This window comes from Amblyomma americanum, chromosome 1 (genome assembly GCF_052857255.1).
Source record: "Amblyomma americanum isolate KBUSLIRL-KWMA chromosome 1, ASM5285725v1, whole genome shotgun sequence".
In the NCBI taxonomy this organism is placed as follows: Eukaryota; Metazoa; Arthropoda; class Arachnida; order Ixodida; family Ixodidae; genus Amblyomma; species Amblyomma americanum.
In genome coordinates this window covers 85,645,001-85,666,943 of record NC_135497.1, presented here as the reverse complement: position 1 = coordinate 85,666,943, position 21,943 = coordinate 85,645,001, and the positions used below count along the sequence as shown (strand labels likewise).

The 21,943-nt window shown below is 56.6% G+C and overlaps 1 protein-coding gene and 1 long non-coding RNA gene across 7 annotated transcripts in view; one reads left to right on the top strand and one right to left on the bottom strand.

Annotated features, from left to right (window-relative positions):
* The window catches only part of LOC144113156 (uncharacterized), a 119,081-nt gene extending 102,082 nt beyond the window's left edge, over positions 1 to 16,999 (bottom strand). The window contains exon 1 of the long non-coding RNA XR_013310663.1: positions 16,869 to 16,999. This is a non-coding gene — a long non-coding RNA (uncharacterized LOC144113156). The remainder of the gene's footprint in view (positions 1 to 16,868) is intronic.
* The window catches only part of Eip75B (Ecdysone-induced protein 75B), a 68,575-nt gene extending 48,786 nt beyond the window's left edge, over positions 1 to 19,789 (top strand). Inside the window, exons 1-6 of one of the 6 annotated variants that reach the window (XM_077646077.1) lie at positions 14,168 to 14,447; positions 15,029 to 15,117; positions 16,336 to 16,480; positions 17,471 to 17,709; positions 18,030 to 18,429; positions 18,517 to 19,789. In XM_077646077.1, coding sequence (XP_077502203.1) covers positions 14,357 to 14,447; positions 15,029 to 15,117; positions 16,336 to 16,480; positions 17,471 to 17,709; positions 18,030 to 18,429; positions 18,517 to 19,424 — 1,872 coding nt within the window. In that variant the 5' untranslated portion in view covers positions 14,168 to 14,356 and the 3' untranslated portion in view covers positions 19,425 to 19,789. Of the gene's footprint in view, positions 1 to 14,167; positions 14,448 to 14,495; positions 14,556 to 15,028; positions 15,118 to 16,335; positions 16,481 to 16,829; positions 17,269 to 17,470; positions 17,710 to 18,029; positions 18,430 to 18,516 lie in introns of those variants that run through there. The other 5 variants (XM_077646080.1, XM_077646078.1, XM_077646081.1 and 2 more) reach the window with 5 other exon arrangements.
* The last annotated feature ends 2,154 nt before the right edge of the window (positions 19,790 to 21,943 follow it).

The following is a 21,943-nucleotide window of genomic DNA, read 5'->3' as shown; positions in this document are numbered from 1 at the left end:
CACATGACGCGCATTTCTATCATTTCACGTGGTCGGATCGCTGGCAGTTAGGACGCCGCGCCTAAATGTCGGGGCCGAGAATTCCGACTGCGGGTGACCTTTTCCTCTGCCTTCGGAAGGTTCCTTGTTATGACCGCGGTGCGAGAGAAAGATAAATGGGTCCGCTAACAGTGTGCGTCATTGCCAAATCCAGCTTGGCGCAGTTAAACGACGCCTCGGAGTTAATGTATTCTAGAACCGCAGAATATTGCCTCGGCGCTCACTTATGAAGAGCGTCAGCGCTGTGACGCGCAACGAACTGTTTTTCCGTGCATTCTTTTTTTTTTCTTTCCTTCCTACATATTTGAACCCGTTGCACTTTCTCGTGTGAACAAGCACAGCAAGTGACATTAAACGGAACGCCTACTAAGCGTTTAATGTCGCTTCAATCGGGATCACCATATAGACACTGGCGCCCAGCGAAGGCGTCCCGTGTAACTGGGACGCCTTCGCTGGGATTCGATTTGGTTCGGAAGCAGCTCGAACGAATTACGTCAGATATCACAACTTGCTTGCGCGGATAACGCTGTGTTGCACTATCCTAGTATTGTGGTTAGCGTTCCGCTCGTGCTGCCTTTGCCGCCAGTAACAAATAGCAGCAAAGGCGCCCAAACTGTCAGGAATACGAGTTGACGCCAATATTTTGAAAGGCGCGCTCATGCACGGGTTTCGACGAAGTCAACAGGCTGTGATCAGAAGAATACTAGAAAATGTGGCCTTCGTAGAGCTAAGTGTAGTAGACAATGTTATGCTTCGTCGGCACTTGCTACACACTTTAGTAGTTGAGTGATCCTGAAGTCGAACACGGATGTAGCTCAACACAAGCGAGCATGAAACTTTTCTGCGGGCGATTACTGCGCTAGCACTTAAGTGGCCATCCCGCAACAGCCGTTGTGTGTTTGTTTGCCTGAAGCCTGCTTTGTAGCAGTTGTGATGACGTCACAAGGCCACGTGACCTAGGTGACAGGTGTACGATAAATTATGCAAAAGCAATGACCAGTGCTAGCGCACCTGATTTGGATTTGGCCTAACTACGCAAATCGACCGTATTTTTTTATTATTTAGTTACCTGCGCAGCAGGCTAAACAGCACCCTGACGTGGAGCGCCCGAAATGTTGTCTCATCACGGTCAACCGAGTTAGGTAAATTGCACGACAGAGATCGCTCCTGATGGCCTCTAATTAAACCTTTATTGTTTTAGCTGTAGCCCGTCTACCGTGCTGTTCTTGGCTCGCGATAGTCGCAGCCACTTTATGCGCCATAAAACTCAACACGACCGAGCCAACCTACCGCGAAGATTTCCTAACGTCTTCATTCTATCAGATCTTGTGCCCTGCTCGACTCGAAGCTTATCACTGCATTTAATACTCGCTCTGCAACTCTAATAGATCAGCGTTTATTTATTCTGCGTGTTACATGTTCTATTAGAGCCATATCCTTCCTTTTAGTTCCGGCCAGCTAGATGCAGTCAACTCGCGTTTCTTCTTGAATATGTGCTGCTCTCTTTATGCCGCGTAATTGTTTTCTCTGCCCTGTCTTCTCTACTCCTCTCATATTTCATCGGATTACCCAGAATCAATCAAGTTATTGTCAAATTTAGAACATCGCATCCTGGCTTCGAACCTGTGTGCCTCTCTAGTCGGGCCTTTAACAAACCGGCGCATTGTAATCAATCATATAAAGCAAGCACTGCTACTAGAGCAAGACTGAAAACTACGGGACAGACCATGGGCATACACTCTCATTACGCTTGTGTTATCAGCTAAAGTTTTCTCGTTCAACCCACTTCATTCACCTCCAAGTTTTGGCGCCATGATTGGCCGCTTGCAGAGTGCATTCGTTTCATATACTTGTCCTGCGAAGTATCTCGGTAAGGAAGCTGCTCCTCGTGAGGGGGAAAGGGGGGCATACGGAACGCACTCCAGCCGCGTCCGTGTCCCCCATCTAATTTGGCATAAGATCTATCAATAGCCGTCCCCGAGCCAGCCCGGTGTGGGCAGAAGCAGCAGCAGCCGGGCGGGTTCCGGCGGCCACGAAGACGGGGGCGCCGCCGCCGGCCGAGGTCGTCGAGCGGCGGTCAGCGCGCGCGAGGCATTGACCCCGGCGAACTGGGTCAGGCCTGGCGGCGTCGCCTCGGAAGGGGCCCCCTTCCGCCGGGTCAACCACCGGCCGGACGACGCTCCCTGCGCGGCACGCACTTTCGCTCCTCGCTCGGCAGTCCAATGGCCCCCTCCCGGCAACCAGTCCTCGCTATGAGAAGAAACCCATTCCGCCGCACGCCACCGCGCGCTCTGCCGCCAGGAAGCCGGTGCGCGCACGGGAATGCTGGCTGTTCACTGCCTCCAGTCCCCAGTTAGTTCGCTCTACTGCACGACGAAACAGACCCGATTGTTGGCGATCGACTCAGTCTCCCTAATTGAACCGTGGACACGCATTTAATGGATCGGTCGTTCCCTCCTAGTTGTGAAGTATGGTTCTGCGCTGCGCTAAATAGTTCCTCGTTTTCTTTTTCTTTTTTTTTTTGCATGACGGCGGCCAGTTAAGTCCTGTCTTGAATTCTGAAATCCGGTTCCCGGCGCATAACCAGTCGCCACATTTTATTCTGTGTTCCTAAAGAAAAGATTAAGTTATATTTTCGGTATCTACATTTTGTTCCGTCTCGGTCACAGCTGCGGCTGACTTCGTGCGCCCTTTTCTCCTTTGTCGATGTCCGCAACCCGAAGCTCGCGAGCGTGCAGCTTGAGATCGCTGCTCATCACTTCAACTGAACAGCTTTGCGGTCGTCATTTGACAACACTTCGAGCACCTCTCAAGGTTTACCGGCAGGAAGCCACTGATTACGTCACGCGACGTCACGGTAGAGCGAAAGTTTGAGGAAGCGGAAAGAGGTCAGTGAGGCCAAACCGGTTGGCCGTCGGTCGATGCTCCGGACGATCCGAAATCCAGCGCAGTTGCGCAACCGTGCCACGGGGCTGCAGCGGATTTTGCCACGCGACTGCGTTGCGTGACGTGATGCGAAAGCGCCGCGATGCCTTCTCCAAGGCATCGGGCGACTTCGCGAACGCGTCGTACCGTGGGACAGAGCGGCTGCGTCGCAGCAAAGGCAAGCGCGCCGTTGACGCGAGTTTCTTTGGAGCGTCCGGAGTACCATGCTCCACCGGCGAAACTTTGTTGGTCGTGCACTTGATTCCGGAACGCTGCTGGCGAGCGTTCATGTCGATCATGCGCGCTGCCGAGGGCGGGCGATCCCCGTTACGTAAGAAGCGCCCGGCAGGTCACTCGGTTCTCGTCGAGCAGCGTCCGCGGGTTGGTGAACCTGGCGAAATCGACAGTGTTCCGCGAGGGGCCAGTGCCTCCTGCCCGGGGCGGTGCCAAGCCGCGGCTGACCGGAACCCGATTTGGGTCAGAGGCTTACGCGGTGCCAACGAACCGGTTCCAAAAGAGACGCACTTTCCTCGGTCACGCTTGTGGCCATCGCTCCGCAGGTCACTGGCCGTCGTTTTGAGGGGGCACATGGCCGCCGCGTTCCGGGAAGCACTTCCGATCCGAACCCTTTGGTCTCCCCTTTCACTTCCTGCCTGTCGCGCACGTGCTGGCGGGCAGACGGCGGGCTCGCGGACCGTTCTCCGGTTGCGCGGCAGCAGGCCAGAGAGCTGTCCTCTCACCAGAAAAATGTTACTTCCCGCGAGACGCCGCCGTCTGGGGCGACGAACGGGGCAAACTTTCTGGCAGGCTCTCCGACCGCGTGTGTGCCATGCGACGACACGCGCAGACCGAGCTTCCCTCGCTATCCTGGCCCCGAGTTTTCCTTTCGCCCGTGAGGAACTGCGAAGGGCAGGCTTTCCTTCGCAGCTTGCACCAGTGAGGGTGAATGCGCGCACGCGACGAGGGAAGCGCAGCATCCATAGGAGGTGTGCCTCGCCTTCCGCAGACGCGTCGCGGCGGAAGCGTCCCGCCGACCTTCGGGGAAGCAACAAATCCGCCTCTTTCATGCAGTGCACTCCGTAAAGTACTGACGCCTTCATTTCGCCGATTTCTTGTTCTTGCTGTACGGGACTATGCGCTCCGTAGTGTGACCCCGCGGCCTACGTGAAAGGTTGCGGTGATATGAACGTGGATTATCAGTTTCGTCGCCTGCTTGGCCACGAGACGCAAGGCCGAGGTCGTCCGAGGCTTTTAAGCGAGCCTTTGCGCGCTACGTTAAAGCGTTGAAGGCGAAGTTGGTAACCTTGCGGGATCCTGTTTTTCAGCGTCCGTTTGTGTGCCGTTCAGACGTACTTGCACTCTGTGGAATTCGCATACCCTCATTTGCGCTAGCAAGAGAAAAAGAAATGTATTTTAATGTCCCTCCTGGTCAATGGCCAGGCCTGACGCGGCAATGGTAGCATGATTGATCGGCTACGTTGAATGCACGTATAGTCGGGTGCAGTGGCACTGAGCCGAGCACGTGCTTGTTTTCTGTTTGTTCTGTACTTTGCTTAGGCAAAAATTTACAACTTGCACAACTGCGCGAAAGCTGACTTACAGGAAGGTACCGAGATTCAGTGGTACGTTTGGATTCATCGGAAAGCGTTTTCAGTAATTCCATGGTGTCATTTGGAATTTCGACAACCTTCCTCTTGGGCAGCTCCCACCTTCTTTTTCAAAAAAAAAAAAATGCTGGGAGAATGCAATGTGCGAACGAGAACTTTTGGTTGGGAAACATATTCGCCGTGAAGCAGAATTTTGCAACTTGTCTGTTGCAGCGTTTGCATCTGTGGAAAGTGAAATAATCCATTAAGGAATACGTGATACAAATGAAACGTCCGAGTGCAGCTCCCCAGCACTGTGTCCAGAGCAAACGGAGTCTTCCTTCGACCACAAAAGTCGGCGCAGCAGCCATGCTACAGCAGCCATGCTGTATTCCTTTTGTTCGCCGCGTCTCTCAAACAGCAGTGGCGCGGTTTGCGCGCCAGAAACTAGGGGTGGCAGGAAGCCACCTTGGCCAGGCGGAAGACTTTGTCAACATATGTACAAAAAAGCAGCGCGTTCTTGGGGGCAACCGTTAAAAAGAAACTTGAGCGCGCGCCTCTGCCGGCCATTGGCGGCACCCCAGCAGGGCTGCTGGCACACTGCCAGGCGGCCAAGAGTGTCGCCTTGGGGGCCAAGGTCGGAGTTCGTTCACCCCGCCGCCTCCTTGACTTTCTCCGAGGGAAGGCAAACAAGACTGGGGATGGCAGCCACGTTCGACCCCCCACCCCCCCCCCCCCCCCCCCACCCCGAGTACACAGAACACGGAGCGAGGGGAGGGGACACTGCTCGGAAGGCACCGCTTCTGCCGCGTCCTGGGTGCGCCGCCAGCGAAGAAAAGCGCCCCCCCCCCCCCCCCCTTTTTTTTCCCCAGAAAAGGAACGCTTTCGCCTTCGCCGCCTCATTCTCGCTTTTCTTATCTTCGCGGTCCCTTGCCTGGCGGGAGGGAAACTTGTAGAAAAGCAGGATTTCGGGTTCCCCAGAAGCCCAGTTCGATGCCCTGGAAACCTCGCAGAAAGGCAGCGTACTGCTCCTTTCTTTCCTTTCCCTTTCGCTGTTTTGTGGCCGCCCCTGCGCCCAGGACGGGGCCGAGAGCCACTGGCCTCGTGAGAAACAACCTGCCTGCTCGGAGGCCGCGCCTGTTGGAGGGGCCGAGCTGGTGGTTTGCGCCGAAGCACACACGGGCCCACTGCACAGCGTATGCTGTCCGGCCCGCATGGGGGGGTTTCCGGTAACGAGAAAGGCAGGGCACACTCGGGGCCTCCCAACGGTCCCCTGTTTCCCTCCTTTGCTGCATCTTGGCCCGCGAGATGGCAGACAGCAAATGTGGATTTACTGCGTATCCAGCCTGTTTGCTCAGGAAAAACAATAATACAAAAACATATCATATAAGATAAAGAGATGTGGGCGACCGAAGTTGTACAAAGCCTGTATATCGCTGCTGCAAATTAATGATGGCTGGCGAGAAAACGTTAGGAAAACGCGAGAAGAGCGGAGTGTATCTAAAAAACTAATTGAATTTGTTTCCCAGCACGATTGGATAAACTGCGCCACAGACTCACCCATAGGCTCGCAACATGATGCAGTATTCTACTGAAATACCGAGCCTACAGAGTTTTCTTGACTAGCATGAAATCTGGAGCAGTTTTGCGCCGTGGCTCAATTTGGCGAATTGTGGAGCTATTTCTTTGTAAGCGGCATTGGACTGACGAGCTGCGGAAAGAGAGAGGCCCGTTGTTCACAAGCTTCTGTCTTCAGCGAATCTGTGACACTGCATGTGCCATGTCTGGCCTGTTGAAGGCTCCATGTAGGCCAGTTTTAGCATGAGAGAAACGATGCACATTTGTTTTGATACTGCGAGCGGAAAGGACATTCTGCTGCGACTACTTATCCCAAGTGCTGGCTAAGCCGTGCGAAGGTGAAAGTCAATGCGTACTCAGTGACCCCACGAATTCGCTGGCTACTTCCTTCCTTCCTTCCTTCCTTCTGGCGTAACCCTCTCGCCTCAGGCTGCCCCCCCCCCCCCTCCCATGCGAGCGGAGCGGCAACGGCGACCGTTCGGAAAGGGATTCGAACCCACTGGGGCCCGTAACTTCGCCACGCGCCGTGTCCACGCCCCGGAGGCGAGAATATGGAAAAAACGGGAGTAGGCGGCGCTGCTTGGTGCGCCCTCGGGGCGTCGAAAATAGCCGCCGGGTCGTGGCCTTTTTAGCGCTGTCATAGCCTCGTTCGGAGAAATCCCGGTGACGGAACGAATGGCCGGCCCGCGACGGGGCGCTATTTCGGAAAGGCTCGGTTCGATGACACCGGGCACGCAAGGTCATGGCGTCGGCTCGCCCGCCGCGGGGCGTGGTGTGTGTAGTACGCCCGCGCGCCCTCGCGCCGGACGCCGGCGATGTGAAAGTGCGCGCCGCCGCTGCGTCTCGGTTGCGTTTTCCCCGCCAGCCCCTGACGCCCTTCCGTTCTTCCTGCTTCCTCGTGAGTGGAAACACGCCGCTGCTGCTGCTGCCCCGGGAGACGCGGTTTCCTCCGGCCCAGAAGGGACGCCCGGAAAGAAGGATGGCCCGCGTAACGTGTCACTGCGGTGGCGACGCGGCACACCGGAAGGGAAGCGAGCGGCGCGAGGCCTAGCGAGCTCAAAAACTGCTGCGCCACTGAGAACGTAATAACGACGAAGAGAAAAAAAGAAAGTAAAGAAAGTCTCCACAATGCAAGCGCACTTGGTGCCGCATACCTCAGCGATAACAGCTGTGCTGTCTCTGTTGCTGCTTCCTTTTTGTCATCTCTCTATGTTTGGGCAAACTCGACATCCTCAGTTTCAAATTGCGCCCGGGTTCTTTCTTTTTCGAGTTCCACCGCTCCCAGTCGTTACGCGTGGCCTCATCGGGCTGCTCGCATCGTCCGCGTGGATAACAGAAGGCGTCGTACAGGCGTCTCGTTGACCTTTCTGCTCACCACGTCAGGAGAGAGTGCAGTGGAATAGTAAAAGAAGCCATTACTCCTTAGTGGATATTGCACAACGCGGGCGCCAGTTCGATTGCTCTTTTTTTATTCCTTCTTGTTTTGATTGAAACTGCTGCTCAAGTCGTCGAGGAATGCAGTCGTCATCGCTGCCCTTTAGGAAAGGGCGAAAGGGGAAACTAACGGCCGTAACGAGCTGTAATTTTCCGATGCGTCGCTCCCGTCTAAAGCACCGCATAAATCATGTTCACTACCGCTCAACAAAGGCATATCGGCAAATTGCTCTGTCCATACGAGTACGCTTGCAACCGTTTACTTGCTGTTAGCAAACCTTTCTGCCCTTCATGAACAACAGATAGAGCCACCATAGCTTTAAAAAGATAATAATTCGTGGTTAAATTGTTATAGATCTCATTTATTCGCGTTACCGGGAACAGTGCTCTGATGACTCCTCGATGGGGGAGGGGCGCCGAGGGAGGATGACTTACGTGTCGCTGCAGTGAGCGTCGTGTACTTACCGGGGGGCACCTGATGCAAATTTTTCATTCCGTGACGGCGTTAATTGCTTTCCAAAGAAAGTCTAACTTGCCGCATTAATCACGATCTTTATTAATGTGGTTGGTACGAACGGGCCAAAAGGAGCACAGATTCCTGCTTGAGCGCCGTCACGGGTTGAGCTTAGTGTAAACCTCAGTTGAGCGCTGAAATCAGCAGCGTTCACCGGATGAACAGTGGTGTGCGGCCTTTTGCAGGGCCACAAGACGAGGCTTGAGGTGCCACAAAGGAGAATTCTCGGTCTTTGTCCCTAATTACCCTGCGCACAAAGTATCGCGACAAGCAGTGCAGTTGATTCATTGCAAACATCGTTCAGCTGGTAGGCTAACGCACGCGGATGTATTTTCTGAATACGCGACAGTTCCCCTGAAATACATTTGCAATGATATGTCGGGAGAAATTTATTATACAGCACTGGTGCAGATATGCGACTAGACAGCCGCACAAAATAGCGAAGATGTCGCCGGAGCGCCCAGATGAGCCGCAATTGCGTCCTACTTCCGCGGAGAAGCGCGTTACATAGGACCATTCTGTTCTTCTCGAAGAGCCAGGTCTCGGAACGCGTCAGGTTCGTCGGAGTTCTGCGACACCGCGCCATGTCCCCACGCTCGTCGCGAAGATGTGCTTCGGCGAAAGTCGGCCTGACTCAGTGTTGGCGTCGGCCATTCGTCGCGCAACAGCAGCGGCAGGCTAGGCGAAGCGCGCGCAGAGCGGCGGCGGCGGTCCGCTTCCGGAGACCGTTGCCCCCGCGCGGACCAAACAGGCCGATCGACCGGCCGAGCCCACCGCTCCCGGCGCGGGAGCATTGCCCGCTGCCAAAACACGCCGCTGCCCTCCCCCGCGCCGCGAGGGGGCCTTCCAAGAGCAAGGTTAAGGACCGCGCGCCGCCCCGGGTTCCGTTGAACCCGGGGCCCGCGCTCCTCGGCGCGCGCAACTTTCACGGCCGCGGTCAGCGACCCGAGCCGCTTATCGATCGCGCGGCGCTCAATTGGGAACCGCTCTCGCTCGAGGTCCGTCTAATTGGAGCAGCAGCCGCGGACGGAAGCGGCCGCAACCTCTTCCTGTAGGGACCCCAGAGGCTGTCCGGCCGCGGCTGCTTCCGCGCTCTTGCCGTCTCGGCGATGCAAAGCAGCGTCCTGGGAAACCTCGAAGCCGAGTACTTCTTTTCCTGTTTGCCAGAAAAGTGCCGGTAGCGTAAGGCTTTCACGTGTGCAGTGGGCTCCCCGCGCGCAAGGTTTACAGGCAAACATGTGTCCTCAGTGCGAGAGCGTGTTACATAAAATCCTCCTCGCGTTAATCCTTCCGAAAAAAATCTCCCTCGTGTGCGGAGAGGCTGCTCCGCTTTAAAAGCGAGGCTTTTGGGGACGTGACCGGGGGGCCGTGGGCCTCGCAGTGAGCGCCCTTGAAGTGCCTCAGCGGTGTTGGCTCGCTTGCATAGTGCGCGTAGCGCTGTTTCCTCGGCCGCGCGCAACGCCCACACCTCGAGTGCTCGGGAAGCAGGTGTCGTCGATCCCTGCGATAGTGGTCGTTATTCTCGTCCCCAAACAAACAGGGATAGCAGAAGCAGCAGGAGCAGCGAGAGCGGTGCGCGAAAAGCGTAAAGAAAATAAAAAAAATCAGGCGCCAGCAGCTAATCAACTGGCCGCTCAGTCAACAGGTTCGATAGTGGGAAGGGATGCGGCAGCGCTGCCATCGACCTATAGCCGATTGTTCATAATGGCCCGAATGGGGGTCCAGTGAGCGTCAGTGACCGAGCAGGCCCCCTAAAGCAAACACGAAGCACGCCGCGACCGTCACGCAGCCGCCTTTAATTACTGATCGACGTCCCGATGCTTTCGTGCGCTGACGAGAAAGTGACATAAAAAAAAATACAGAATGTGCAAGTGGAATGTAGTCAATCTAAACCAACACTGGTTGACATATGCTGCCCATGAGTGTCTTCCGTTTTTCGGAAGTATTAGCAGCTGGCTTATTTAACGAGGAGTTTCCAGCAGAAGGCATTTACTTTGCTCGGCAGCTTGCCTTTATAATACGAGCATGATGGTTACACAGCGTTGGTTCCTTTTAGGTGTAGGCGAAGTTTACTGTGCAGCATGGGATCTGAGAATCGGATACGACTTTTTGCGTCGCTAGCTGCTTGCAGAAACTCCTCCCATCGGTGTCGGAGACTCACGGACACTCGCGACAATGACTAGCGTCATTTGAAGCAAATAACTGCTGCGTCTGTAGACCGAAAGCAACTCACTGGATCATTAACGGAATAATTAAAAAAGGCTACGCGTGAACAACAGGTGCGGCATCTTTCCGCACGGCATAGGAGGCCAGCGACTCGCGATCACGAAAAACTCATGACAGACCATTCACCCCCTGAACCGCACTCGCGCACGAGTGTTTAATTTTTTTTTTTTCGATTGTTCTTTCCAATTTGCGGTGCACTTGACTCCAGAGAAACCCTTCTGAGTGAAAGTCGGTGACTCTATAGAGCAGGCCTCGGGTCTAAATAAGGAGGGCAGGCGCCTATCTCGCTCGAGTGCCGATAGCATGGCGCGTTGAGGTCACTGAACCACTCGACGCTCGGCTAAACAACGGCAGCTACTCCGGAGCGGAGAGCTACGGCCGGCGTCAGTGGAGGGGCGAAACAATCCGGCGAGGTTGGGGCTCGCAGATGTCTGGGCGGGCACGGCGGGAGGAAGTCCGAGCGGCTCCGGGCTCGGACCCCGCGCCGGGAAGTCATCGACCAACGCGCCCAGGAAGGAGCCCACATCCCGGAAGGAGGAGGGTTGGGGGCGCACCCACTTGGCGCTCGCGAACAAAGGCGACCCTGCCTGTTCGCCGCTCTGGGCAGAGAGCTGGGCGCACTTTTATTTTCTGACCGCCTGACGCACGAGGGTGGTTCCATGCTGCCCGGGGCGTGGGAGGTGATGTCACGAACTAAGCCCGACGATGTTGATTAAGTGACGGGGATAAGTGCTACCGCGAAGCTTGGTCCACCTCTTTTGTTAGCGTCCAAGCTTCCGTCTAGTGTTTCCTTCGATTAATCTGGCGGAAGCCCGCAGTGCAGTGATTTCAGCTCTCGAAGGCGAAAGACAAGAAGGATCAGGGCGCTGAAAATTGTCAGCCATCATCTACAACGCAGTGAGGTTCGAGCGCGGGTTGTCTGTCTCTCAAGGCAGTGTGTTTCAGGCCCACCGTCACGTCGGGACTGTTCACTTTTCTCCGCTAACGACGCGCATGCAAGTGCGCCGGGCGTCGTCGCTATGAACCAGCGGTGTAAAGCGGGCCCTGGGTCGAAACCACGTGTCGAGGGGGCGCAAAGTGCACCGACGCGCACTTTCTCCTCCCGCGGCTGGCGGGATCGAGTTCCTCGACCTGCGATTATCTTCGGCCCCTGACAAAAGGCGCCCGGAGGTGGGGGGGGGGGGGGGGGGGGGTGCGTTGAGAGAGGGCCGGTCAACGGCCGGAAGCGCGAGCGTTGTCCCAGTGACGGGTTCACTTTCCTCAGGACGACGAACCGAGCTGCTCGGTCACCGCGCAGGGCGCCCGCTTCCGCAAGGTCGTCGGCACGTACTCCGCCGCCCTCCCTCCGCAGATTCGGGGACAGACCGCGGGTCGTATCGCTGGCGGCTACAGATAAGTGTACCGACTTGGTGCGTCGGTCCGGGCCTAGAACGTGGCCAGACGCATTCGCAGGCTATTTGCCCCGCGTAGGCAAAGTTGAGTGCCCTTTGAACGGCCCCGATAACCCCGCTACAAGATGGTCTTCGCGAATCGCCCAGACTCAGAGGCGACGCCGAATCCGTTTGCCACTGTAGGGCGGATTAACTGCGTTACGGTGATTAGGGACGGATCAGCTTTTCCTGGATTAAAGAAGCGGAGAAGACAGCGAAGAAGCCCAAACTTTAATAATGCGCATGTCTGTCTTAGTGTTAATGATACTTTTCTGTCGAACATGTAAATTTTTTTTCCTGCCAGAAAACTCCTGCGTCGCGTGTTAAAGGTGGGCGTGCATTAATGCGCCGTGCGCGAACGATTCCTACGTAAATATGCCAAAAGACCTTCACGCAAATAAAGACACGTTTGCCTAGCGAAACCTTCATTTCCCCCAATATGTCTGCGCGGTGTCCTAAGACTAGAGTCCGAGGAAGCCTTACCCACGACCATGAAATGCAGCATATATCTGCTGTCACGAAGGGGTGCAGTGTAAAAAGCTGCAGGAACCCCGTGTAGAAGGTGAGCCGCTAGCAGCAGTTAGCCACGCTACGCAGAGGAACACGGTGAGGTGTACCCTACATCAGGAGTTGCAGGGTGCGCTGATCGGGCGCCTCAGAAGCAAGAACGCGCTGTCTGCAGCCGCGCGTCAGGAGTGCGCGAAAGGAAAGGTGCCAGGGTTTCCCAGTCAGCCAGGGCCGCATTCCGTTCGCACCTGGGGGCGCACACAACACCGGGCTCTCTGACCGAGTTTCAAGGCTTTCCAGCGGAGCGAGGCAGGCGAGCGGCGTCCAAGGTCAGCCGATGGCAGTGCATCGACCTGCGGCCTTGAACGGGCTCTCCCCGCGGGTCAGCCCCGCAGGAGGGGAACTGGGCCATAGCCCGAGTTCTGGGAAGCCGGAGGGGTGTGGCGGCCCGCGCACAAAGCTCCGCGGAGGCGGTACACAAAGGACCCGCAAAAATGCGGCCGCCTTCCGCGAAAAGCGCGCCTTTGTCTGACCCCCTCCTGGACACCGGCGCCAAGTCCGCGCTCTCGGCGCGCCCCGCGTGCTTGCGCAACGCACGGGGCACGCATTTTCCTGCTGGGTACCGGAGATTGCGCGCGCGCTCTCTTCCGCCGGAAAACAAAACCAGGCGCCGGAGGCACTCAGGTGGCAAATAAGGCGAGGGGAAAATATGCGTCCAAGAAAGGAAAGACAAGTGCCACGAAGCCGCTCCGCTATCAGCCGGGAAGCTGTGTTAGTAACCGATAAGGGGCCTCCGCTGCGCTCGCCCACCGGTGAATGAACACATGAGCACGCAATCGCACTTGCAGCCTTTCGGGAAAACAAACACGCCTGGCCGTTTACTTCAGGAAAAAAGAAACGGTGCGGGGAGGGAAACGTATATTTAAATATATGGCAGCTACACTCAGAGGCGTTGTGGTGATAACTTGTGGTCTAATACACGCGTTGAAAAAAAAAATATTGCGTCCGTAAGTATTATGCTACAAGGTGGAGTCCGAAGCCGTTACCAAAGTGTAAAAAAAATGCTGCGTTTCATTTATATAGCAGCTGTGCTTAAATCGCTAGACTCCAACTGCGTTAAAAAAAAAAATTAAGGCGCAACAGAAGTGTAGCACGCCAAACACAGAAACATTTCAATACGCGAGAGCTACGAATAAGAAAAGCGAGCGCCGACGCGCTGAATAATAAAGGGTTCGGAGCGGCGGCGATGAGCTGCATGCAGCGCGGTCAAATGTCGCGCCCGGCACGCTGGCGAGCCGCCGCCGAAAGCGCGACGACGATGCCGCCAGAGCGCCGCCACAGAAACAGGTGCGTCGCGGAACGCGCCCTAGGCCTAAGGCGCGTGACGCGGGGTTCAACCGCGCCGCGCTCACCAAGAAAGGGCAGCTCGGAAAGCCAATGCTTCTTCCTGCTATGCAGCCGCGAATCGAGGAAAAACACGGAGCTCCGGGTGCCTGACCTGAGGCGCCGCGTCAACCGGAGAAAACGAAGGGAGGGAGAGGGCGAGTGGAGAGGATAACAACCCCGCAAGCAAACAAACAAAGGCAAAAAACGCGGCTCCGAGGGAACCCAGGGCTCAGGCCCCTGGGCGGAGACAAGTCCGTCCATGGCAATGGCTGCCATGTCAGTGACCGAGCCGCTTTTGTGCCAGCGGGAAGTTTGCACCCTTGAAAAAAGTATTTCACGTGGAGCGTTGACACCAAATATTGATCCATAAAACGCGAGGTTAGCGACACACTGGCGTAGTGGCTGGGTCATCGAACTCCTAAGGGGGCGGGCGCAGTTCCGCCGGGCCAATCAGCTTCCGGCGCGGCGCGCTCCTATTGGCCCTCGCCGGCGCTCACGTCAATCAACATGGCGAGGGAAGGAGCGGCGCCTCGCGCACAAAACTAGTAGCGGTGAACTTGAGCTGTACGATTTGGCCTGCTTTCTCCGCGCCGACAAGTCGGGCTGCGTCGTCGGCCGCCGAAACCGGTTTGCCGCGCGTCTACTTTCACTGTCACTCGGAGGAGCGGAAGGAAGCGGCAGTTCTCCGGCGGTGCGCTCTCGCGAACGGATGTGCTAGGCCGCCGCTCGCCATGATTCTCACCGAGAAGGATCTCCAGCTCCTGGCCACGTTGCCCTTCCAGCAGCAGCAGCTCGAGCGAAAGGACGCTGATCTCAAAATAGGTGTGTGTTCTTCGGAGCTCGTCGTCGTCGTCTTTGGCGCACAGGATTACGAACCGACGGCTGTGTGTGGCTCGACGTGATGATGTCTCTGCGTGCCGCCCGTAAACCGTAAGGTTTTGCTACGTCGTCGCGCGAACCGAGCCGCCGTCGAAGCTGTCGTCTGCCGCCGCGGCCCGACCAGCCGCCGGCAGACGAGCTCCGGCGGCGGTTCGCCGCGGCCCGGAGTCGCCGGCGAAGCCGCAGCTTCGCCGCGCGGCTCCGAGCGGCGTGCTCCTAGGGACATTTGTTCCCCGCGAGTCGTTGACCCGAATACCCGCGGGTTTCCATGGCGACGAGACGAAAAAATGTTTATCGGAGGAGTTCACTGACCCAGTGTGCAGGCACGGGAGAGGGAGAAAGCGCGCGCCCCGCGAGTTCGTTGACCGAGTGAGCTAGCGCCGCGCGCGCGCCATCTTGGTTGCTCTTGGCAACGCCGGCGTGGGGAATGGGGAGCAGCCGGCTGGGGAGCGTCCACAAAACTTCGTTCTGCGAGCTCGGCTCTGAACCCCTGTCCGTCTTTTTTTCCTTTCTCCCATGATCAGAATTCGACGGGACCACCGTGTTGTGCCGAGTATGTGGGGACAAGGCAAGCGGCTTCCACTACGGCGTGCACTCCTGCGAAGGATGCAAGGTGAGCGCTTTGTTGTAAAAGCAGTGGACGTTTTAATATCGTTACGGAAGGCGTTTTTTTTTTCGTGTCTCGCAGAAGTAAGCGCAGCGCGACCTCACTCAGCGCGCTTACTCGCAAAACAAAAGAACGCCTTCCGGGTTAAATGTCGATGTTGCAAACGCGAAGCAGATGTTTTCATGTCACTGTGATGTGCAGACAACTGATTCGCACTCCTGGCGTACGCATGGCTTCGCGCAGGTGCAAGTCTGCACGCAGTTTTTGTCGCGACACTCTAGCAGTATGTTCGTACGGGCTGCACTACTTAGAAGCACTTTAGTCGGCTTTCTTGCGAGTTGGCATCCTGTTGTCGCTAATTTGAATGCAGGCCGTTTCGTGCGTAAAGGAAAAAAATAGAGGAGCTCATGCGGCGTCACACTGTTTCACTTTCTGTGCACTACTCATGACTTGGGAATCAATGCCACTATAGTTTCCTTTGAACCAGCCGCTTGCATAGCGGTAGGAGCGAAGAAAGCGCGCACAAGAACTTTCCTCTCCTCCCAGCCTTCCCTGTTCCTTTTGTGAACTAGTTTTGCGTTCCCCCAGAACTTGTCCCCTGCTCCAGTTCCCCAAAACAACCGCGCGTCACCCTCGCCGTTCCCATGGCGACGGGCAGGTGTGTCCTTGACGCGTTCATTCAACTCTACGAGGTGAATGCTCCCGCGAGACCCAAAATCACATATTCTAGCTCCGCCATTGGCCCTCCGCCGCACTCTCCTATTCGCTGCCGCCAGCGGAGATGGAAAGTTATTGGCCCCCTCTTCGTGAGGCCGGGTTGAACGCCCTCCAGGTCATCGAACCGCGCCACCCCCCCCCCCCCTTCTCCGGGGTCACGGTCAACCCAAACCTCCTCTCCTTGTACCGGCGGAAAAACAAAACGGAGCTATTGGGACGCGGAAAGCTTTGCTCGTCCGGTCACTTCCTGTGTGCGGCCCTTGTTTTGGTGCTTGCCTCATGCCCCGGAAAGCGGTGCCGCACTTGGCCTCTGTGAGCACGGCCACTCGGGACCTTTTGTGTCGCTTTCGCGCTTCCATTGTCGCGGCTAGGACGCCTGGTGTGACGCCGCGCACCTCGCGACTGCTTTTTCATTGGTCTGTGCTGCTCACCGCGCGAAATTATCGAGACCATGGTGTTGTTTTCGTCGCACATGTCCAATCTAAAATATCCCTCTTTCAACTGCAGGGCTTTTTCCGGAGGAGCATCCAACAAAAGATCCAGTACCGGCCTTGCACCAAGAATCAACAATGCTCAATCCTGCGTATCAACAGGAACAGATGCCAGTACTGCAGGCTCAAGAAATGCATCGCAGTCGGCATGTCTCGAGATGGTGAGTGCTCTTTGTTTACACGAGCCAACGATAGCTGTTCATGCCTACCTTTGGCTTCGTGACCCATATCGCTTAAAAACTTTGCTTTCGCGACCGACTAATTAATTTATCGAAAAGGTTGGTAACGTTTTGCCCAGTGCAGCTGTTTCATCCGCGGCGCCAACGCGGGCGACGCAAGATTCGTTCCCGCGCGCGCTGTTGGCTCTAGTGTTTGCGCGCCACTCCGATAGATGGCGACGCATGACGACGTCGGAAGCTGGCGGCTTCCTGCGGTAGATGGCGCGCCTTCAAGGTCGGCTTAGAAGTAGGTCGCCGCGCGGGCGTTATTAAACAAGTTCAAGGGCAGGAGGTTGAGAGGGAAAGCGGAAAAGGAGTGACGTTATTTCACCGGCGCTTGGCGCTCTTCCTTGTGGCGGCGGCATCGATGGGTAGCGCCGATACGCAGTAGGCACAAGAGCTCGGACCGCGGGCCTGGTGCAACCATGATGATGGCTCCGGATCCTAGGCCGGGCAACGCAGGTTACCTGTACTTTGTCGACGGCAAACGTAAGCCTATGTCCGCGGAGTCTTCCATCTGTTGATCGGGGAGCGCGGAGACTGCGCCGCGCGGCGTCGCGCTCGCTCGAGTCTCGCGTTTGCCGCCGGAGAGCAGTGCGGACGCTGCTCGACGTGCTCCGCGTGTGCGTGCCCTCGGAAGTGTCGGCGCGCGCGCGTTCGCCGGAGTCGTCGACGGGACAGTTGCCGGCGGCGCACGTTTCTGGCGTGTCGCGGTAGGATGGCGATGCGAGGTACGTGCGCCGTTCGTTCGGACCGGCGCCTCGGCATTTTCACGAACGTGCCCGTGTGGTAATGTAATGTCTAATGAGCTCATCGGGGATCTCGGGACCACTTGGAGTAGGATGCGCACTGATGAAAGCAAAACGTCGCGGTTGTGTTCGGTGGTATGTACCTAATTGTTGGCTTCTGTTTTTTCTTTTTTTTCGCTCGCAGCCGTGAGGTTTGGTCGTGTGCCGAAGCGTGAAAAGGCGAAGATCCTCGCCGCTATGCAGAAGGTGAACGCCAGCTCGCAAGAGAAGGCGTTGGCTGTGGAATTGGAAGACGAAATGCGGCTCTTCGAAACCGTGGTGCGCGCCCATGAGGAGACCTGCGACTTCACCAGCGACAAGGTTTCCCCTCTTCTGGAGCGCGCCCGTGCCCACCCTGTCTACACTCTGTGCCCTCCACAGCTGGTAAGAAAAACTTTGCTGTTGATTTCCGTGCAGTCACTAGCGTAGCATGAACCTGCTAGCTTACCCTGCCGTCTGACCAGTGCGGGTGTGGCGCGAGTTCATAGTACGCTGGTGACCCCCGGTAGTGTAATTCGTGTACACAGTCTTAAGGAATGAAAGGTTTAGTGGTAGGTTTAAATGAAATTGCACTGACGCCTGGTGAAACACGCTTGTATTAAGCGCGCGTCACCTGGCAACTTTTCTCTCGTTTGTAAATGTCGACTGGAGAGCACTAAAATTGGTGTCAGAAAGTACATTATTGTCCCCCAATTTACCCACAGGCCTGCCCGCTGAATCCCACCACGCAACCAGCCGAAGGCAGTGGAGCTCCGCGGCTAATGGAGGACTTCTCTGAACGTTTCTCCCCTGCGATTCGCGGTGTGGTGGAGTTCGCCAAACGTATTCCTGGCTTCAGCCTCCTGGCTCAGGACGACCAAGTGACGCTGCTCAAGGCTGGCGTGTTTGAAGTACTCTTGGTGCGGTTGGCCTGCATGTTTGACAGCCGCAGCAGCTCCATGGTGTGCCTCAACGGCCAGGTGCTACTCCGCGAGTCGCTGCATTCGGCCAGTAACGCCCGGTTCCTGCTCGACTCCATGTTCGACTTCGCCGACCGGCTCAACGCCTTGGGCCTGACGGACGCCGAGCTGGGCCTCTTCTGCTCCGTCGTGGTCATTGCCCCCGGTGAGTGTTGCCGCTTGACAGGTTCCGGCGCGCATTGTGCTGCTGGCGATCGAGCGCGAATGACCGGTCCCTCGCTGTTGTTCGCAGATCGGCCTGGGCTGCGCAACACGGACCTGGTGCAGAAGATGCAGAGGCGCCTGAGCGAGGTGCTGCAGAAGGCCGTGGCGGCGGGCCACCCGGACCGGCCGCAGCTGTGCGCCGAACTGCTCAAGAAGGTGCCGGACCTGCGCACGCTCAACACGCTGCACTCGGAGAAGCTGCTGGCCTACAAGATGGAGCCGGCAACGCCCCCGTACCTGGAGCAGTGGGGCGCCACCGAGGACTGGAGCCCGGCGAGCCCGCACTCGGTGGCCTCGTCGACCAACTCGCTGGACGGCGCCAAGAGCCCCGTCCGCTCGGGCTCCTTCTCGAGCAGCACCGACTACTCGCCGGACAGCCCGGCCAAGCCGTTCGCCAAGGTGCGCCGGCTCGACTCGCCCACCGACTCGGGCATCGACAGCGGCAAGGAGCCCGGCTGCTGCACCCCCAGCGCCTCGGTGTGCTCCAGCCCGCGCTCGCTGGACGACAAGGCGGCCGACGAGCCGGACCGCGCCGACGAGGACATGCCGGTGCTGAAGCGCGCGCTGCAGGCGCCGCCGCTCGTCAGCCCGCACCAGCTCATGGAGGAGGCGTACCGGCACCACAAGAAGCTGCGCGCCGTGCGCAAGGAGGCCGCCTCGAGCTCGGCCGACCTGGCCTCGAGCCACAGCACGCTCGTGGGCCGGCTGCAGCAGGCGCCGCGCTTCCTCAACGAGCAGCAGCTCAAGCGCACCGACCTCATCCACAACATCATCATGCGCAACGAGGGCCCGCAGAACTTCTTCCAGGGCTGGGGCTCGCCGCCGCGCTGCCCCTACAGCCCGCAGCCCAGCCCGCCGCTAGTCCCCCAGGACGGGCCCCAGCCGCTCAACCTGTCCAAGAAGCCCCCCACGCCGCCGCTCAAGACGGAGACGTAGGCACCCCCCCCACCAGTGTACATAGCGCACGGACGCATAACTTATCACGCGAAGACTGTACAGAAGGGTAATATAAGTTATGGTGGACATCCACGATGGCGCTGCTGCTGCTGCGGGAGCCAGTATTATGTGCAATCATTTGTTGTGTGTCTGTCTTGGTGTGCTTTCATTATTTATGGAGCCCGTCTTTAGCAAGGTGTTGTAAATTATCGAACGTATGTGTGTGCGCGTGCATGTGTGTGTGCATGTCCGGTGATGCTGTCTCTAGAGTGTTGTCGGTACTCTCCCGTTTCATCATTCTGTACAAAGGCTCCTTTCAAGCCATTTCTTCAAGAATAAAAAAAAAAAGGAACGGTACAGCCCGACGCTGTCGCAGTGTCTCTTCTTCGTCTACGGAGCCTTGGGAGAACGCGTAAAGCTGCGGGTGCCAGTGGGCCTCTGACCTCGGACCACTGGAACCCCGGCTGCTCCTGCTATTATGCTTCGGGCGGCCGAAGAGCCGACGCGGGTGCCGGGCTGCCTCGCTCTTGGCACCAGCGTCGTAGCCTTCGGCCGCCTCACGGCACTGTCGGTTTCCTCTTGCCTGCTCAAATGTGCTCTAGCTGAGTAACCAACCAGTGGCAACTTGGAACGGAACGAGCTGTACAGGCTTTTCACCACCGCGCGTGCTTTTGGAGCCAGGGATGAGAAAGTGGAAATTGTCTTGTACAGAACGGCTGGCATGGAAAGAAACTTTGACAAGCGGCAACCTATTCCGGTTGTCTGGATTTCTTCTCTATGTCATGCAGCGGTGTGCTCCGTAGGAGAAAAATTATCGTCACGGTACACCTATGGGCAACTGCCAAGCGTGTTCGAGCAATAAGGCGATGCTTTAGCATAGCCCCAGGCCGGGCATCTGCATCAACGGGTAGCTGGGCGGTAACAGTATGCTAAAATGCTCTACTGTCTAGTCCTCGGCTGCGCGTGCCGAGGCCTTTGTCATACCTTATTTATTACAAAATTCGCATCCTTTTTTCGACCGACGTGGTCTCTTTTCCGGGAAAACTGACTTTCAGAAAGGCGCGCGTCCAGTCTCCTCCGCAGCAAGACGCTGGTTGGATACGCCTTCGGCGGCATGAAAGCAAAACCTGAAATGAACAGCAGCCGTTAGCCTTGCGCCCTGCGGTTAGACCAGTGTGGCGGCTGCGTTAGCGTCCGCAGTGAACCCACAGCGTGACATTGCACGAATAATTGCTCCCGATTTGGTCGCTTCACCTTCTTTAGCGCAAGCAATAGGTCGGCTTATCTCTGGCGCTATGCGAGTGTTTTGACCGAGGCGGTCACCGCCGCAGATTGGATATTAGCGAGCGCCCTGCGGTGAGGGCCAGCGTGAGAAAATAGACGCTGTCGCGAGCGTCGGCGACTGCTGCTGCTGTTACTTTCAGGTAAGTGACGAATGGCCGCGGTTGCAGGATCGCGTATAGTGGTTGAGAGAGTGTATGCAGTAGCAACATAACATAGTGGGCGAGTTAGTATCGCATCTTGAAATAACGAACCAGCGCAACTAAAAGCGAAAGGCCAGGGAACGTGTCTGTCCTTTCCCTGGTCCTTCGCTTTAGTTGTGCGGTTTCGTTCTTTCAAGTGCATACAGTCGCGGCCACAATAACACGGAGGACGCTTCGGCGTTCTATTGTCACGCGTTACGTACAGGAGAGGGGAAATTTACTCCCGCTTATGCGCGAGCAAATGAGCGGCATATGTGAGCACACGTATTAAGTGACACCTAATTTTCCCTAGCTAGGTCGTGAGAGGATTTTGATCGCTGAAGCGAGCTCTGTATTATAGCCGCGAATGTGCACCAATGCAGCCGCGTATAGTTGCATGAATGCTACAGTTTCTGCGACTCAAGCTGTGGCCTTCTGCGAGTTTACGCGTTGCTTCTGAGCGTGAGTTGCGGGGTCGAATCCTTGCTGCGGCAATCTTATAATTCCGATAAAGGCGACATGTAAGAACGATCGTATGCTGAGATATTGGCGCTTGCTGCAAAACGCGAGGTGGTCGAAATAGGTCCGGAGCCTGCTACTATACGGCGTCCCTCTTAGCCCGGGCGTAACATTCGGCGCACAAAATAGGGAGATTTAGCACAGCATGACCAGCTTCCGCGGGGACCCAGCTGCGCAGTGGCAAGCGTGCGCACCTCGCAACCATCTCCGCCTGGGCGGATGGCGCCATGTTTGATCTCTGCTATCCTAGTTTTTTGGCTCGTAACGGCCCACATTTTGGCGCATAAGAAACAAAATGCGATACGGGCCACTAATTATAGCACCGTGGCGCTAACGAATTGTTAGAGAAGCTGGACTTTTGCTTCACATCCCAAAGATGCATAGCGTCTAATCAAGGACTACTGACGCTCTAACAAAAAAAAAGTATGTATTTCCCTGTCTCCCGTTGCCAGAGTAGTGCGGTGGCAACGAAATTAATGAAATATAGAAGCCATCGGTACAGGAGGTCCGAAAGCGATGCGAATGAGATATGGATTT